General features: G+C 38.0%; 2 protein-coding genes across 3 annotated transcripts; both read left to right on the top strand.

The window, feature by feature from the left end:
- Positions 1-1,055: 1,055 nt before the first annotated feature.
- On the top strand, positions 1,056-7,206 carry LOC122665326 (eukaryotic translation initiation factor 3 subunit M-like). Of its 2 annotated transcripts, XM_043861443.1 has the most exons (10): positions 1,056-1,191; positions 2,057-2,186; positions 2,598-2,736; positions 2,843-3,055; positions 3,172-3,310; positions 5,096-5,246; positions 5,346-5,452; positions 5,533-5,630; positions 6,001-6,070; positions 7,035-7,206. In XM_043861443.1, exons 1-10 carry the CDS (start codon positions 1,099-1,101, stop codon positions 7,122-7,124), a joined length of 1,230 nt encoding a protein of 409 aa, XP_043717378.1. In that variant the 5' UTR covers positions 1,056-1,098; the 3' UTR covers positions 7,125-7,206. The 2 variants fall into 2 exon arrangements, with proteins under 2 accessions (XP_043717378.1, XP_043717377.1); XM_043861442.1 differs by lacking the exon at positions 7,035-7,206 and having other exon boundaries at positions 6,001-6,298.
- A 3,017-nt stretch (positions 7,207-10,223) lies between these two features.
- LOC122665325 (transcription termination factor MTERF15, mitochondrial) lies at positions 10,224-11,828 on the top strand. The gene has a single exon (XM_043861441.1). It carries the CDS (start codon positions 10,243-10,245, stop codon positions 11,623-11,625), a length of 1,383 nt encoding a protein of 460 aa, XP_043717376.1. The 5' UTR covers positions 10,224-10,242; the 3' UTR covers positions 11,626-11,828.
- The last annotated feature ends 8,080 nt before the right edge of the window (positions 11,829-19,908 follow it).

Genomic DNA, 19,908 nt, shown 5'->3' with positions numbered 1-19,908 from the left:
ATCTTTGTGTTTTCTGTAGTCAATGTACATTTATTTTTCTCTTGTGATTTTACTAAAGACTTTGGGCTGTAGGAATCCTTGGATTGAGGACTTAACTCCTAGTGGGTGAATCAATTATGAGGGTTTGTTCTTCAATACTTAAATAAAAATTTGAATTGGAGGAGAGAGAGACACATAAATCAATCATTACATCATCATGATTTTTATTTTATTATGTTTTTTTTTGACATCCAAACATAACCTTAACTTTTATCATAATTGGAAAAACATATATGACTCCAAAAATCACGAGTTCACGACTAGGGTTGCAATAGGGTCGGGTTGGCCCGGGCCTTTTAAAACCCCAATGTACCCAATCTTGAGTCCCCTTAGTTGGGCTCAGACCCGGCCTAACCTTGACTCAGGGGTAGAAAAATCCAACCCTGACCCGCCCTCAGGGGTTAGGCCAGGCTGACCTTGATTGCCCCTAACCATGGGGGAAGGGAGATGCATGAGCTATCTAGGCTGGGAAAAAGAAGAAGAAGAAAGAAGAAAGTAGAGGAAGGAGATAAAGAAAAGAAGAAGAACGAACATGAAGAAGAAGACAAGGTTGGGTTGGGCTGGGCTAGGCTCAACTAGAGGCCTCAACCCTAGCCCGGTCCGATCCTGGCTCAGAGCCACAAATTTTCAACTTTGACCTACCCTCAGGGCTAGGATATCTCAACCCAGGTCCTATTTAAGCTCAAGGCGGACTCGGGCCATCAGGGCCAAACTTGCACTCCTACTCGGGACATTTTCTGACTCATGGGTAAATAATTCGGTGTGATTTGGCCGAATAATTCGAATTTTTTCGATTCCACCGTACGGAGTAAATCTCTATCACCTACTATAGGAATAGGATTTAGGACCCACTTATCCTGCGTTACTACTACAGTTTATGACTACTAGGATTTTGATTCCAGCATATATATATATATATACATATGGTCGAAAGCTCGAAGCCTTTCCAGAATCCGGATTCCAGCGTAAAAGCTCGTTTTTGTTCAGGTAACGGCGCAGGGAATATTGAGTAACACAGAAACTAGTTGACGAGGTCCTCTACCGAAGGAGGTATCTTCAATGGCGACTATTGTGGTAACATCAGAGGAAGATCCGGCGCTTTCTATCGTTCGTTTCACGTCGGAACTCGCCTGGGCTGATGCAGGACCCGAGGTACCGATGAACGACCATTAAATTCTATTAGTTTCTCTGTGTGTTGTGGAGAATGGTAGAACAATAATGTTGTATGAAATTACTTTTCATAGGTGTTGTTGGTCTTTTATTGAGATTAACGGTTAAAACTTCTGCTGTTCAATGTAGCTACTCTAATCGGTAAGTCACCTCATCAAATAAAAATGCTGCAAATTCTCAATTTAAAATTTTAATTTGCTTCTAATTTCTTCCAATGGTGGTGAGTAGTGTATGACGCAGATGATGATAATGTGAGTTTTTCGTACTTTGGTATTGGATGAACATAAAAGCAACTTCTTCTGCAAGTTGTGTGAATTTGTTAAGATTGATATTTCGGGGGAGGGGGGGGGGTATGCATGAACTGTTCTACTACAGTACACCAGAGTGGGGTTTGAGAGAGGGGAAGGGGAGGGAGGCACATTTATCCGCAAGATGAAGAGCAGAAGAGTTGACCCCTTGACCTTCTGGGACCTCAATTTATCTGCAGGGTTCCAACAATTGCTCTAGTAGTTTTTTAAAAAGGACCTGGTTCTGGGAACTGGTCTTCACTTTTCTTCTGGAAGAGTGAAATTCATGTGTTTGTTTCACAGAGGTTATGTAGCATATTCTTTTTAGCATAAACTTGTGTTCAGTTAAAAATCACCAAAAATTTCTTCCCAGAAAGCAAAATAAGACATGTTTTGGGATTGGTTTGGGCAATCCGGCACTTCTGATCATGCTGTTTCCTTGACATAGTGGTTATATTTACTGATTTTTATGCTTTGCCTCATCTGTATTTTTTTTTTTTTTCTGAACTGGGATGCTTATAGTTGTTTGTATCTGAATTTCCTGCTTTTTTATCTTTTAGGTTGCAGAGCCACAAGTTGCTAGATTATGCATGGAGGCTCAAGAATTCATAGCAATGGGTAGATGGTTCGACTTGGCCTCTCTTCTGGTTACCTCAGCAGATTTGATATTTTCAAGAGTGTCTGAAAAAGGTGCAGAACTTTCTTTCAGAGTTACAGTTTGTGGTGTTTGATATTGTTGTTTTCCCATTTTTTATTTTTTGTGTTGGTGTCTATGATGAAACATGAGAAAAAAAACCACAAGATGTTGATGACTGATATAGAGGAGAATCCCTTAGCAACTGAAAAGGATAAATTAGAATTTTATTGCTTTGTTTCTGGACCTGTCTGAAAGGAAGACAACACATAGGTTTCTTCCTGTAAATTATCTTCATGGAACAAGTAATATGCAACAGAGGCCTCACCTTATCTCATTATATCGAACTGGTGATAAGTTGGTGTAAAGCTGCTGGCTAGCAGTTGCGACTCTTATTGTCATTTACCCTAGAGTCATTCAAATTCCTTTTTTAATTTTTAAACTTTATTCTGTTTTTTTGGTTGCAGATCTTGAGTGCATATTCACCATTATTTGTAGCCTCGTCACGAAATCTGAAAGTATGGATGAAGCATTGGAGATGGCAAAGCTTATATCCACTAAAGTTAGCCAGCAATCATATGACAAGCCTGCATTACGCTTGAAGATGTAATATGAAAAAAGTTGCCCTTAGGTTTATTGTTTCCCCCTTCTCCTTTTCATTTCCTGTTTTATTGTCAGTAATATCTTATATTTTTATGGCCTCTTGATCCAGCTTATTCAATCTGTACAATTTGTTGGAGAATCCATACAGCAAGTTCTATGTTTACATGAAGGCCCTCAACTTGGCTGTCAATTGCAAAGTCACTGAACACATTATACCTTCGTTCAGAAAGATGGATAGCTTCTTGAAAGAATGGAATATTGGGAACTTGGATCAGAGAGAGCTCTTCCTCATCATCTCTAATATTTTAAAAGAACACAAGAGGTTAGTGGATGGAAATCTGTTTGATCTTGTTTCATGCATTTAAATGTATTATCTATATGTATAATTTTGAATTTTCTTAATGTTACTAATATTTGCTCTTGTTATTCTAATCTAAGCTCTGCAAAGGATTCATTTTATTTCCTGACCAAGTATTTGGTGACTTTTTCGGGTGAGGATGCATATATGATGAGTGAAGCAAAGGGGAAAGCAGTGCGTGCAATTGTAGAGTTTGTTAAGGCACCAGATATGTTTCAGGTATCTTATTTCCCATGTCTATTGAAAAAATAAGGGGCTTTTTTTTGTGGGTGGCATGTGACCTATATTTGGGAAAGAACACCCTCAAATCTCAGTCCAATCTGTAAAATCTCGACTGAGTTTTGATGATTTCTCTTCAGTCCAGTGATTCCAGTGGTAACAGGGAAGGAACAAGATAACCAAACGCAGGAGGAATAATTGAGGAGAACAAAACGAAGAAATATAAGAAGAAGAAGAAGTAGGAATAAGCAAAAGTAGTGAAAGAACTTAACCTGGAAAGAACCAGGAAGAGAGAGAGAGAGAGAGAGATCAAACTTAAGATGAGAATACCTTCAATTGAACCAGCCCTTGGTTCTAGAAGGCACTCAAATTTAATTAATCCAATTTGCTATAGATGAGTAAATGCTGATATATATATAAAATAAAATAGAAGTCTCCTAATCGCAATCTAAAATTAATATTGAATTGAGCTCAAACTCTATCTTCTTCTTACAAACGACTACAATGATAAATATCAAATGACAAATAGCCCCCAAACAAAAGAACAAACTCATATAAACCCCTATGACACCAAAACCCAGGTTTGGACCTGGTTCTTCTCAGCTTGGGTCAGGCCAGTCCAGCCTTGCAACTGCATCACTTCCTATCCTTGAAAATGTTAATTTTTTATTCTAACACTGACATCTCAATTCTAGAAGGCCTGGACAACCTCTTAATTGCAATGGCATCTGGGTGTGCATATGATCTAAACTAAATACTAAGCAAAGCTAAGGTGCATGTTGAACCTGTGTTCAATCATCTTCAATGGTCCTGACTAACTAGATTATTTGATTAGGGTGGCACATCTTGGTTGGGGCTTCACCATTTAACCCTCTGAGCTGACCAAACTGCCTCATAATGTGCCAACTATAGGCATTTTATGGCTAAAACATATGCCTGTGGCTTCTGTTTAGAAGGCTATGTTATTGGTTGTCGGTTTTTCAAGTCATCACCTTGGCACTAAATACCCTTTTCCACCTGCAGCTAGCTATGGCAGCTTCTAAATTGAAATTATTTCTTCTGGAGCCTTTTTATGTTATGAATCTACATTTCATACTTAAGGATAACAATGGTACAGGTCATGCTGGGGCCAGCCTTTCCCCTCCCTCATTGTTAGGGTTCAGTACTACCACAAGTTAGGCACAGGTTTGGTATTCAAAAACTTCCCAGGAACCCCTCCTCACCCTGTGGGATCCTCCCCCCCCTCCCCCCCTAGATACCTTATAAAATCTCCAGCTGGCTAACATTCTTTATGGGGTAGGATCCAAAAAATATAAAACATTGGGTTTATTATTCTCAAAGCCCACACATTTGCCATCATACTATGAACAGGTGTATCATTGCGTCGATTAAATTTATTTTTCTTGGATCAAATTGATATAAACTTTTTCTTCCTCAAGATGTTTCACTTTTCTGACACAAGATAAAGTTCCCCAATGTAGGGTTGGGGAACAAGGAAAAGAAAGTAAAATGGAAATAATTAAATAATATGTTTCTAACAGAAGAACCTGTCAGCTATCAAATGAAACCTGAATTTATTTGTTGATAGTATTCATCTTACAATCAAACTCATGAATTAGATCCTATCTATCCTCATGTGCATCCCTTGATTCTCAGTTTTTCTTTTTTTCCTACATGGTCATTATCCTACCTTACAAAATGTCTCAAGTTTTGGATATTGAATGGCCTTTCAAATTGTGTTATCTTATTGAAATCCCCGGCCCCGGGAAAAAAAACCCATTGCAGAGCGATTTGTTAGACATGCTTGCTGTGGGTCAACTGGAGAAGGATGACAAATATGCATTGGTATATCAGCTGTTGAAGATCTTTCTAACACAGAGGCTGGATGCCTACTTAGATTTCCATGCAGCAAATTCTACTTTACTGAAAAGCTATGGTAAATTGTTTTGTTTTTTTTTTTTAATTTCCTTTCTTTTGTGTGTGTGTAAGAAAGAAAGAGTACTGAATCTTTTTTGCTTTGTCTATGGATGTATAGGCCTTGTCCATGAAGACTGTATCACAAAGATGAGGTTGATGACACTGGCTGATCTCGGCACTGACTATGGCGAGATTCCATATGCTCTAATCAAAGACACACTGCGGGTTCTTTTCATCCCCTATTTATTTTGGTTATGGTATATTTTCAAACTTTGTCTTTATTGGTGGAGGTGCAAATTCTTCAGGTTAACGATGATGAGGTGGAATTGTGGGTTGTGAAGGCAATAAACACAAAGCTGCTCGACTGTAAGATGGACCAGATTAACCAAGTAGTAATTGTAAAGTGAGTGCTGTAGCTTCTATTCCCTCTTTTGTTTTTCCTCGCTTTTATCTAGAGAAGATCTAGAAGATTTTTTGTCCGCACTTTAGCGGGCGAGCTTTGGCGCAACGATTAAGTTGCGCTATTGCAACCTATTGGTTGCAGGTTTGAAACTCGGAAACAGCCTCTCCTACGAAGCACAAGGGGTAAGGCTGCGTACATTTGCCCCTCCCAGATTCTGCGCTAGTGGGAGCCTCATGCACTGGGACGCTCTTTTATAGATTTGTCAGCACTTAATCATTTCATTCTTTCTTCTTTTGATTGTCTGACTGACCATTGCAATTCCTTTTTCATTGGGTGGGGTGGGGTGTTCTGTTTTGTGCTTGATGTGTAGTCTCTGTATGGAGTGTGTGTTCGGGCTACATCAATGGCTGGCACTTCGATCAAAACTTGCAACATGGAGGGTGAGGAAGTTCCCCTGCTTCATTTCTTATCATTATTGTTGTTTCAGTTTCATCTTTCATGAATCTGCATTGCTAGAATTGGAGCCCAAGGAAGGTGCAGTTTTATTTTTTTATAATCCAGTCCTGGTATTGTTCCAGGTCTATATGTTTTGTTCAAATGGAGAACAGGCAGTCGGGCTAGTGCTAGATATCTAATTTGTCCATGTTGGACTCTGCACCTGAGACCAACCTAGGTGTGTCAATGGTTCGTATATTATCTGGATGGTTCAAATAATTGGACCATGTGATAGGACGATTGTATGCTGGCAACGTGGGAAACTTTTTCCCATAATTTATATACTCCCTCTGTCCTGCAAAGAGTATGCATTTATAACTGCCCCAAATGCTTGATCCATTTCTCAAATCAAGTAATAAGTTTTTGTTGAGTTTAAACTTTGCACCTTGCATTGATTACGATTTACAACATTCATTCATGGCTCAATTTGAAAAGTCAGTATATATATAGGGAAGCAGTTTTCTGTACGGTAGTGTGGCCTACGCCAGCACTCCCATGTGTCTATCTCTCTCCTCCTTAAAACAGAGGTGTCTTTTCACATGGGGAGGAGAGAGATAGACTCATGGGAGTGCTGGCGTAGGCCACACTCCCATACAGAGATCTTTTTCCCATATATATATATATATATAGACACACACACACACACACAAGTTGAGCTTCCCCCTAAAATGAGCATAGTATTGTTATTTTTCTCCCAATTCTATGTGTAATAGGATATCCATTATCTCATCTAATATTGGAATATCTAAATTTATACAAATACGGATCCACCTATATCTGCTCCATATTCACCCATTTACAGCCCTAGTCCAATCTAATCTAGTGACTCATGAGTGAGCGGGTCGAGGTCTTGATATACTTCATTCCAATTAGTGTTTGCTGAATTGTTGTTTTAATGTTGCTTCTCAGGGTAGTATCGCAAATGTTTTAAACACCATTCAAGCAAACAAGGTTACTGAAGAAGGCGCACAAGCAGCGCAAGGAATTGTGATTCGTTGAGAGAATAGTTGGTCAAGGCTGTCAAATTTTGATATCCACTTCATTTCATTTTTTAGGAATCATAGATGAGCTCATGATTATTCTTTGTTTAATTTTTTCCAAATAGAATTGATTTTGTGGTTCTGCAAATTTTCCAGAAATTAGCTGCTGCTGCAGATGTATATGTTTTTAGTCAGTGTTTATGAGCTTTTCAATTAGCATGTCAACTTGAGCGGTTTAAAAACTTTTCAATGGTAATTAATCTGTTTCTCTTACTGATATTGTTCATTTCCTTTTTCTCTCAAGGTTCTTTTTATTTCAACAGAATATTTTCTATAAATTTGACTTTCATTTACTAAATTTCTTTTTCATTCGATGTCAATTGGTCTCTTTTTTTTCTTTTAATTGAACCTGACAAGGAAGCATATTTAAGCGTGTTTAAACAAGGAAATAAATTTTAACCCCAAAAAAAAAAGAGGACATATTTCAACCTTAGTATAAGATGGAAGGCTTCATGAAGATATCCATTTTCCAATGATATATTTTGTGTTTTGTTGAAATAATTTTTTTCTCAGTACAACACAATTTCATGTTTTTTTAAATAATTTCTAAAATATTTTTGGTTGAAACAATGGAGACATTTTTTTTTAATACAAAGAAAGGAAAATAGATTAAGCAGATAAAAAAAGATCTTATGTTGGTCTGTACAAGATAATATTATAGTTAGTTTGGACATAGTAGTAGATAAGTTCAAAAGTATATCAAAAAAATCCTAAGGCCACCCTTTTGGAGTCCCTTGAATCAACCAAGTTTAAAGGTTCTCGGAATCCGATCACTTCTATCGATCTGAAACTTTTTTCCGTTGTTGGGAGCAAACCTTGCATGATACTTCAAGCCTTTGATGCTAACACATTCCCTGGAAAACCACAACTCAAGGAAACAATGAAACTTGATGATCCTTAGATGGCAGCAAGAGATAATCTTCAAGAGACAACAATGGCACATTCTCAAGAGAAGGTAGAAAGGAAGAATCAATCAACAAAGATCTAAAACCCATCTATATGCATAATTCAAGAGGACCAACAATCCAAATACGTTTATAGACAGAGCAATAAATAAAAATTATATGTCACACAAATTCATTTTCAACATTACATAATGAGTAAGAAATATGTAGAGCAATGACAGAAGGTCTTTTGTAGCAATGAACCCATAACACATCATGATTATTTAACCACCTCCAAACAAGCTTGACCAAAAGGGCCTTATTATGAAAAGAACAATTCCTAAATCCTAACCTCCCAAAGGTTTGGACCGACACAAGATCTTTCAAGAAATAGCGGACATTTCTTTGTTATTAGACAAACCTTTCCAGATTCTAGCACTAATAGCATCAAGTTGGAAGCAGACTCAATAAGAAAAATGAAATACAGACATCCACTAGGTTGGAATAGAATTAAGGACATACTTAATAAAGACTGGTCTACCAACATGGGACAATAAAAGGGCTTTCCACAACCCAAGTTTCACTTGGACATGATTAAACACATTATTCTAGACCTTTTTTTATTTGTACCAAGGTAGTCCCAAGATAAATCGAACCCTCATCCATAGACGAAACACCAAGAATATTGAAAATATTATCCATATTATTCATTGTAGTTCCTTTACTAATGAAGACACTTATTCTTAGAGAAATAAATTAGTTGATTTGAAAAATCCAAAAATAAATTTAAAATAGATTGTATCAACAAAGTATCATTCACAGTGGCACGCCAAGAAATTAACATATCATCAACAAACAAAGGATTGGATATCTCAAGAGCATTCTGGCCAACCTTGACACCTTGAAACATATTAAAGTCACAATGTACTCAATGGTCAACCTTGGAGGATACCTCTTGAATGCCCCAAAAAGTTAAAACAATTGTTCGCTATTGTTTCACCTAAAAGCTTGAATTGTTAGGGAAAGACAACGTCAAGGTATACATCGACACTCCCCCCACATGTGCAGGCCAAAGTCCCATGATCCTTTTACATGGAGAAATGTAGGGAAAACTCTTCCGATGTACTTCCCAAGAGTCGAACACTTGACGTCCCTTCTCTGATATCATGTTTGCTTTTCACATAAAAACTCGAATTGTTAGGAAAGGACAGTGTCAATGTATAGATCAACAACAAATACCCTAGATTTCAATAGTGTAGTAGCAAGAGGACATCAAATAACTAATCATAGCATACCAATGTTGGTTAAAAATAAAGAATTCAAAAATGGCTTGAAGGTAGCTCAATTCTAATTTGCCATCGACCTTAGCCATATCAAGCTTAAGAGCTATCAACCCTCATTTGGTTTTGTGACGCCTAAGGAAATCAAACATTTTATAAACAATGATTATATTATCAGTGATTTGTTGGCCTTTGACAAGAATTACATGAAACAAGGAAAAGATTTTTATTAAGGACAACTCTCAATCTATTAGCTAGAACTTTATTTATTATTGTCGGATATTATTGTTCCGACAACACTTTTAACATCCATTTGAAAAAAATTAAAATCTTTTAAACAAGCAAAATCTAATAATATTTTAATAGTTGTAAGTCTAACAACTCGAGTAAATGTTTCTCAAAAACAGCTGATTTGTCAATGACCTGAACTTGTATCTATTGCTAGATTTCTTCTGGGTCCACCAACCTGATGACCTTGCGAAAAAGTGTTATCCGAAAGATGCAATTAGCTCGTGCTGTTTACCATATGCCTCAACTCTTGCCACTCATCTTCTCTAGATTTTTTGATTTTTTTCTTGAGAGCCTTGACTGTACCCTTTCACATAAGAATATTCCCATTGTTGTTACAAAGTGAAGTCATTATAGCAATTGAAACGTTCTATAAAAAAATATTTCGTTAAAAAAAAAATTTATAAGGACATTTGTGTAATTTCAATCAGAACCCTCCTACATTAATTCCAGTGGGATGGCCTTCAAGTCTTTCAACTTCAATTTTAGTGCTTTACCTGGAAAAAAAAAACATCAATTCTAGTGAGTTTTCTTCTTCTGTGTATGATTTATGTTTATATCTGTTCAAAGGGATCCTTATTTAAAACTTCTGTCTGTGCATTCTAAAAGTTCTTAGCTTCAGAAAATGGCGATTAGAACTCTCAGCAGATTATACGGTGGTTTTCATCCATGCGAATGGAGTTTCAAGCGTATTTCGACTTACACAAATCAGCAAAGTCGTTCTTTCTCACGTACTCCTCATACCCCAATCAAAGTGGGTCCGAAATTCCCACAAGGAGCTCAGTACAGGCAACTGATTTCACTTGCCAATCTCTTGCAGAGGTATGGTTTTCCAGCATCGCAGCTGCATGAATTTCTCGGAAAAAATCGATTTTTACTGAACTTCAGTTTGTCAGACGTGGAGAAGTCCCTGGGTATTCTCCTATCTTTTAGGTTATCCCAAAATCACCTTGTATCGGTTATATCTACCTGTCCTGCGATTCTGGAACTAGGGTTTTTAAGGAAATGGGAGCTTTGCTTTTCGGAATTAGAGTTTTCGTCGGTTTCTCAATTGGCGATCCGAAACGTTCTTGAACACTCGATGAGGTTTCAGTTAGGGACAGTTGATCTGCGCAGGAGTTTACAGGCTATGAAGGCTGCGGGTTTCAGTGATGAGACTATGAGTAAGGTTTTGGAGGAAATCCCCAGAGTAATTGTAATGAATGAAGGCGAGTTTAGGCGGAGGATTGACTTCCTTGAGGAAATTGGGATTCGAAGGGATGAACTTGATGGAATCTGCCATTCATTTCCAGGAATTTTAGTATTTTCTGTCGAGGGTAGGTTAATCCCTCTGTTTAGAGAATTTAAAGACTTGGGTTTTAGGATGGATGAGATTAGAAGGGAGGTCATCAGAGACCCTCGAATTCTCAGTGTAGAATTTGGAGAGCTTTCTCGATGCCTTGAACTGCTCCGGACTTTGAAATGTAGGTTACCAATTAAGGAAAAAATTCAGACCAGGGGGATTTTCAGAGCTTGCGTTGAAGTAAAATTGAGAGTGGATTGCTTATGCCGACATGGATTGATTCGTAGAGATGCTTTTAAGGTATTACAGAGAGAGCCGAGGTCAATCACTTATGGATTAGAGGACATTGAGAAGAAGATCGAATTTCTAAGAGAGAGAATTGGATTTAGTCCATGTTGCTTAACCGAAGTTCCACAGTACTTGGGTGTGAATTTTGAGAAGCAGATAGTTCCTCGCTACAGTGTGATTGAGTATCTGAGATCAATTGGTGGGCTTGGTACAGAGGTGGGGTTAGAGACTCTGATAAAGTCCAGTAGACGTAGGTTCTATGACTTGTATGTCAAGCCATATCCTGAGTGTGAACAGATATATGGCAGATTCTCGGGTGAGACCGAAGTTAAAACCAGACATCCAGTTGGACTGTGGAAGTTGTTTAAGCCACATAGCTACCCAAACTCGAAAGAGGATCTGAGAAACATCAAGTGGTTCATGGAGACTTTGGTTTAATGTGGGCAATTTACGGATCTCAGGTATTCTGGTTTGTTGTTTGAGTTGACAAGCTTTACCATTGTACCTGTTTTCAAAATTTTATTATCCTGATGAACAAATTTTGCGGTGAGCTCATGTTGGCTTAGGTAATGATCCTGCCATGGTATTGCAAGCATCTTGCTGATTTTCAATGGAACACGGGATGAACAGAACCCTCTCAGCAAAGTGACCTTGGCCATTCGCTACTTGAGAAGTTTTTTTATGAAGAACGTGGTTTAAATACCCGGAATTGGCCTCCATCGATATCGGATTGGAATTGGTTCGAATCGGCTAGAGCTGTCCAAAACCGTAGAAATTGGGATGGGGGAAGAAGATGCAAGATTTTCACAGATCTTTGATTTCTTGGAGTTTTTTATTCAAAAGACTAGATAAGTTTCATTGGTTTTCTGCTATTTTACTAATATAAAAGAATAAAAAAATGGCCAAAAAATGAAGATCAAAGAGCATTCATGGCAAATTCCGATCCGATTTCTGAAATCATGATGAATAATGCTTATTGCAAAGTTTGAAAATGCGATTGATTGGGATACTTGTCTGGTCATATTCCAGCCAGACAAGGAAATGGGCAGGTTTATTCAAGAAGTTTGAGTAGAGATGGACAATGGCTCCTATACTTCACTTGGGAATTCTGTTCAGACAATCCCTTTAAAAATCAAAGATGTCTTTCTTGAATTATTCAAGTTGGCAGTCCATAAAGATCAAAAGTTTGTGGGTTATATTTATGAGCAATTGGGATTTGGGAGGCGGTGCCTAAGCTGGTGGATCTTCTTCCCGTGCTTGAGAATTTAGAAACGCACAAGACAGAAAAAGCCAGAGTATTTGAGGGTTTGGAAATGCAGGTGAGTTTCTCAGCTGCTATAATGTGGAGTATTTGGTTAGCTAGCAAGAAGAAAACATTAGACAAATCATCTGCATCCTGGACCAACGTGTAATGTGGTATGTAGATAGCCAACAGCTTGGTAATTATTGTGAATGTTTTCTATGCAGTTGATCCTCAAAACTGGCGCAACTTATTATGAAGATTTCAGGGTTGGGATTATATTCCTGAAGTCTTGTACGGAGACAAACTCTAGGCCGTTATCTTTGGGTCTTCTGGATATCTATATATTAATTGAATTTTCCATGAACTACTATCATTGGTTTGTAAGTGTCTAAATGGCAAGTCAATTATGCCCCTCATTCAATTTGTCATGGCTGAAATATTTTAATTGCTCAGTCAGCATCTCTATTAAATGCATTTCATACATTAGTTAGTGTAACTTATCCATGATTGCAAATAATAATTATATGTGATGTGCTTACTTGGGTGGCTCTTCTGGACTAATTTTATTTAGGCACTCTGCTAACGATTCCCATCGGGAAATCCCAACATTCCAACTCTACTTTTGACCATGGCATGTCATGTCATCTGGAGGGTGGAAAACTTCTGGTTTGGGGCGAGTGGTAGTCCACTTGGCCTAGGGAATAGGCCTTGTACCTTGGTAGAGTAGAGTAGATTTGGGTTACAGCAGACAGGGACTCTGCCTAGGCAGCTAGCTGAAGCAAGTCACAAACTAATCTACAGGTACTATCCCTCATCACTTGAAGAACAAGTACAGACATACAGTGGTGTTAGGAAGGGACAAACGTGCTTCTACCTCCAGTCCAAGTTCTTCCGTGTCAAGAAGACCATCAGAAATGTCGATAATATAAGATTAATCATCTACTACTACTCAGTTAACAATCAGTATGTATTATACTTTTTCTGTGAAGTTTGTGGGAGAATCTCTCATAGATCTGCAGATTGTCAATCAAGAGCACGTCCATATTACTATTCTATTCAGTCTCTAGTGCTTCCACTGACATTTGGGAACCATGTATAGCATCCCAATTCTCCGGAAACTACTCAAAAAAACACCGAAGTCTAGTTTGCAACTAACGTGCTTTCTGATTCTTCTAGGATGATTATTGATGAAAATATAAATAGAGTTAAAAATGGAGGTTTCTCTCAGATGATGGGTGCTGCCAACACCGTTTCTGAAGAAACTTCTTATAATCCACCAAAAACAGAATGTATGGACCAACTAATGGCTGATGTTGAGATTCAGGATCCTGCCCTTTCGTTGCCATCTTTTATCTCATTACCACAGTCCACAGCGACAGACAATCCAGTTTTTTTTGGCTGTTGATAATCTTTCTCAGGAGCAGGCCAATGTTACATCCGTTGGTATACTTGATTCACCTTCATGGTCTCCTCACTAGACTGGGACAGAGGTTACACTGCATTATTGAATGATCTCCAGATGCAAGAGACCACTTCTCGTAACCCAACCTTGGGTCATCCAAACCAATGGCCGAACCAGAATACTTTGCCAGTGGAAGCCTTAACTGATCCAGCACTTCCAATGCCAACCAATTGGCATCCATCACCATATTCCCACTCTTACTCACTACTGCACATAATCGTCCACAATCACTTCTACTGTGCCTCAAACCCTAGCCGACCTATCTCTTCTCTTCTCCCTACCTCTACTTTTTCTGCTGCTCCACTGCTTCCATTTCCAGATCTCAGTGACCCTTCCACTCTCATCCTTATGGATAAACCTACTGACCCTGTCATGCCATCATCCCCCCAACCTACTGTTCCCACCCTGATATGCCCCATGTTGCTGGTTTTGCTGATGATTGTGGCGATAATGAAGTCAAAATCCGTAAGAGACCTTTGCCTTCGTCTCCAACTGAGGTTTCTGAAATCAAGGCTTTTCGCCGTTTTGCAAATGGTCTCCTTATTAATTCAAAGATAACAAAGGACCTCTCTTCGCAGATGCAAACCATGGTATGCGAGCTCTCAACTGAAGCTGAGCTCCATCAGTCTTCTTTCAGAAAGAAACCAATGCAGGTGGGAGAAGCTGATGGTGAGCCTTCCAGGAACAGGGGAGACCCTTCATCGCCTCAAAGGGTAATTTCATTATTTTGGCATCCTTTTACATTTGTTTTCTGGCAACTTATGCCAAATATTTTTGGCTCTGCCTCTTTTACTGACTCAACTCTGTGACCGTGCTTTGGTTCGACATCATAGGTGTGATTCCTTCTTATTGGTTTATCTGATTTTGGTGTTTTCTCTTGTTTTTCCGTCTTAATTGTTCTGGTTACCTTGCTTTCTTTGTGTTCGGTCTTATTTCTCAACATGAAAATTTTATGCTGGAATATCAGAGGTTTGTCTTATCCATTGGCTAGGAAAGCTCTAAAATGCCACATTTTAACTCGTAGACCTGATGCTGTTTTCCTCCTAGAAACAAAATGCACTGATTTAAAAGCTAAAACTCTCCCTCGTTACCTTAAAACAATATCTTCTATAGGGTTTATTCCGAGTTTAGGGGCTAACGGATTTGGAGGAGGAATATGGTGTTTGCTTATTCTTCATGCACTATTAATAATGTTGACTCTAGCTCTCGCTTTACTGCTATCTACTGATGTTGGTCAGAGAAGGCAATGGTGCTTGATAGTTATTTATGCCTCCCTTCCCCAGTTGCTCGAGCATCTTTTTGCAATGAATTATGCTGCTTTTTATCTAATCTTACTATTTCTTTTGTTATTTTAGGGGATTTTAATCAGATTATTCATGAAAGTGAAAATTTTGGAGGTCGATCACCTGTTTACAGGGTCATGTTCATCAACCTCTTCTGGATTTGATTTGTACTTTTGGTTTACAGAACATCCCTATAAGAAATTCCCGTTTTCCATGGACTAACAAACAAAAGCCTCCTTTTCTCTTTAAAAAAAGTCTTGGATACAGCTTTGGCCACCTCTACTTGGTTATCTTACTGGCCAAATGCATCCCTATCTACTCTATCCTCTATTGGTTTTGATCATAACCCATTGATTTTCGATTTGATCCCTCAAAAAACAATTTTCGATTTAATCCCTCAAAAAACAATCTTTCAAGAAAATCTTCCGTTTTCCGGTTGCTTGGTTCAAACACCCAAATTTGACCAATTTTTCGAAACAAAATGGAAGGATTTGACCACACAAGATCTGAACCTAATTCAAAAATTAATGGGCTCATGTTTTTCTTAAAGCATTGGAATAAGGAGTTTTTTTGCCCAATACAATCTTTAAAACAAATTCTTTTTGATCTATAACTTTTCTTGGAAAATCAAGGCCCATCCCCTGAAACTATGAATGCTTTGCTTGAGGTGTCTAATAATAAAAATCTAGGCACCTGTATATGTCAGACGGGGATCGAAACTCTAGATTTTGCCACTTAATGGCTGTGCATCATTTACGGAAAGCTAGCATCTCCAAAGTTCTAACTTTGGATGGTACTCTGGTAGTGATACCCCAGGTATTGCTTCTTATTTACGTACTATTTATACTACTTCTAACCCCGTAGATCCTAACTTTATTGCAAGTTTATTTAAACCTGTGATAACTGCTGATGATAATGTTCTCCTCACATCCATACCATCAGAGACAGAAACCAGACAACAATATATGGCATTGGGGCTTTCAAAGCCTCAGGCCATAGACTTCCGGCAGCCTCCTTCTACAAATACTGGGAGCATGTCAAAATGTATGTCATATGGTTTGTTCACTATTTGTTTTCATATAATATTTTACCTTTTGAGACTAACCACACTTAGAGGGTGGGCCTTGGTCATGGGTTTGAGTCTGGAAACAGCCTCTTTGCGAAAGCAGGGGTATGGCTGCGTACATTATGACCATCCCCGGGCCCCACAGTGGCAGGAGCCTCGTGTACTGGGTACGCCCTTTAGACTAACCATACTTGTTAACTATTATTCCTAGTAAAGATATTTCTCTTTGTGTAATTGATTTCCATCCCATAAGGCCATTAGTCTTTGTACAAGATCATATAAGATTATTTCTAAATTATTGTCTAATAGATTACGAAGCGTCTTGCATAGGCTTTTATTAAAGGGCAGAAAATCACTGATAATATGATCATTGCTACAGGGATATGAATCTATTATGAGGACTTAAATTGAATAGATTTTCTCCTGAGATATCAAACCTACTTTGTGTAGATGACACATTTATTTTTTGCACGGCATGCAAAAAAATATTTATATTTTAACTTTGAAGGCTGTATTAAGTCTGTTTCAGAATTTATCAGAACAAGAGATCAACTTTGAAAAGAGAGGTGCCTTTTTCAGTCGATCCACACCACCTGCTGCATTTCAATCTTTTGTTTACAATAACTCTTGGTGTAAGTGCAATCTCTCAGGATTCCAAATATAAACTGCTGCTTTATCTTCTTTGATTCAACGTGTATGGCGTTGACTAGGCTCTTGGAAAATCCCATTTTTGTCTCAATCTGGTAGAACAATTCTCATCAAATCTGTTTTTGCAATCCATTCCTACATATATGATGTCATGGTTTCTTTTTCCAGATACTATTTGTAAAATACTAGATTCTATTTACTCTTCGTTTTGGAATGGTAGACATTTTGGAGAAAAAAAAAGTAACCCTTCTCTCATGGTCATCCTTATGTTTACCTAAGGCTATAGGAGGGCTTGGTTTTAGGAGTAGTTTAATCCGCAATCGTTCAGGGATTCTTAAATTGGCCTGGAGATTGCTCACATCACCAGATGCACAATGGGTTCGTTTCTTTCGTAGTCTATATCTTCAGAATTTCTCTTTGAATCCCGTCCTTGATATTAAGAGAGGATCCTGGGTGTGGAATAGTATTAGGAAAATTCTACCATATCTTAGACAACTTATTTATTGGACGATTCGAAATGGTCAGCATGTTTCCATTTGGACAGACCCTTGGTTGTCATCTATCACTAATTTTAGAATTTCATCCTTAATCACGCTTCTTTATACTATGGTTTCTGATCTAATTAGTAATGGTACATGGAATGTTAGTATATGATCAATTCTTTATCCCCAAGATCAATTGCAGGGGCAACTTAGTATTAGGTTATCCCATCCATCTGCTGAGGATACTCTTTGCTATTTTGCATTCTTGTACAAATAGGCTGACGACTAAATATCTTGCCTCTTTTTTATGTTCTTATAGTACTCTTAACTAATATTTCTACTTTTTTGAGGCTATGGAAATATATTTCTGCTGAGGATACTCTTTGCTATTTTGCATTCTTGTACAAATAGGCTGACGACTAAATATCGTGCCTCTTTTTTATGTTCTTATAGTACTCTTAACTAATATTTCTACTTTTTTGAGGCTATGGAAATATATTTGGAAACTTAGAGTTCCACCACAATTTAAAATGTTATTTTGGATGGTTTTAGTTGGAGCAATTCCAACAAAAAAAAGATTGTCTCAATATATTAGGGTGTATCTGATTTGCATATTCTGTAAACAAGCAGAGGAATCAAACTCGCACCTTTTCTTGTCTTGTGCTTTTTCCAAGTGTATTTGGTATGCGGGTCCTTTAAGTTTAATAACAAAATGTTTCACGGGTATGTTTTTAGCTCATCTATTTTATTCTCTTCTTTCAGATTTTACTATATTAGCTATTGATCTGTATCATATTTTTTATGCGACTACAATTACCTTTTATTTTATCTGGGTAGAAGGTAATAATTGTATTTTCACTAACCACAACCCCTGCCCAGATCTCATTATCAGCAATGTCTTTTTTTGGTAGAGCATTATCATTATCAGCAATGCCAAACGATGGTGTTAGTGACAATTTTTATCTACTTAGTAATGTATCTGCAACTTTCTCTTCTATTATCCCTAATGTTACACACCGTAGTGACTTTTTATCTACTTCTCAGTGACTCTCAGTTCTTTTATTTGATGTTACTTTCTTACCACAAGAAGGAATGGCTGGTTGGGGGTCTATAATTTTCTATAATAACAGCTTCATTTGAGGTTAGATGGACTTTGGAAATGGAGGATGCTTACAAGAGACTCAGGCACGAGCATTCTGGCAAGGACTACCGGTGGGGGGGCTTCAGCATTGCGGGGTTCGAAGAGCAAGACATATGGACCGATATTGGAGATTTCACGTACTAACTTGATCAAAAGTACTTTCCCTTTTGGTTGTGGGATATAGTTCCTATTTTATATGATACTCACACTACCATGAAAAACTTTTGGATCTGTCAATATTTAGACCAACGATTTGCAGCATCTTTATATAGTTTATGAACTATCATATTTAAGCAGGGACTACGCAGAAGCGAGATGTAACAAACTGATGTTGTCTGTATGTTAATTTTTCTTTCTCTCTCATAAAAAAGTATAGTATTTGTATAGATCTCCCTTCCCCCCCCCCCCCCCCACACTCTTCTCTCTTTGTGAACGAGTTAAAACATGTGACAGCTTAGGTTCCACCTGAAGAATGGTCCACATGTTTAACTCAAATGCATTACAGGTTTCGGAGAATGTTAGTGAAGGCTAACTACGGTTAGAAAACTAATCAATCCTATGGGATCGGATGCTGGAGAAGAACTTTTAATGCCTTGGAAGAACTCTGAAAACAGAGAGATTTAATAATTGGTCGGGGGGAAAAGATTATCTTCTGTCCCATGTTTGGAATTCAGTAAACACAGAATAATTGGTTAGGGGAAGAGTGTTTCCTCTTGCTGCTAACTGGAAATGTGGATTGTGGAGGGGAGAGCAGCATAAGATTGCAAATGTGTTTCTGTTCGTCTTTTTTAAGGGTTCCCCCTTCTGAAGCATAGCATTTCATAATTTGTGAGAGAGTAAACCTGTTTAATAGAACTTGGCAAATGTTTCCTGGGTGGCATCCCCTAGTTCTGTGGCTTCTGCCATGTGAAAAAAGTGATGACAATTTCTGCAACTGGATAACTAAGGAATGGTTTAGATTGACCACACCTCCTACCACTTGGTGGTCTATGCCCCATCTTCATAATCGGGAGGGAGTTTTCAATGCCTAGTTTTGCCACTTAACAAACTCAGTTTGCTATGAAATTTGACATGTGAGCAGGCAACTAGATGTGTATTTGTCTACAAGATTTTGGTCACATCCAACCTGCCACAAAGTAGAACTTGGTGTCCATCTATAGATTCCATGATTTTCCTGAAGAAACTTTCAATAACCAAAGCCTAAGAGCTCCAACGGACAAACCGAAAAACAAATGGGGAAAATTGAAGAGAACTTTTACACAAAGGAAAACAAAAAAAGGCAGGCTACTGCACTTTATTAGGTAACCAAAGACATAAGCATTGATCACTCTTATGGCACCCTAAAACTTTTTGAGTCTTCTCAAATTTTGACACTTCTATAATTAAAACGCTGCCC

Source organism: Telopea speciosissima, chromosome 6 (genome assembly GCF_018873765.1).
Source record: "Telopea speciosissima isolate NSW1024214 ecotype Mountain lineage chromosome 6, Tspe_v1, whole genome shotgun sequence".
NCBI classification, from domain to species: Eukaryota; Viridiplantae; Streptophyta; class Magnoliopsida; order Proteales; family Proteaceae; genus Telopea; species Telopea speciosissima.
This window is presented reverse-complemented; position numbering and strand designations above follow the sequence as displayed.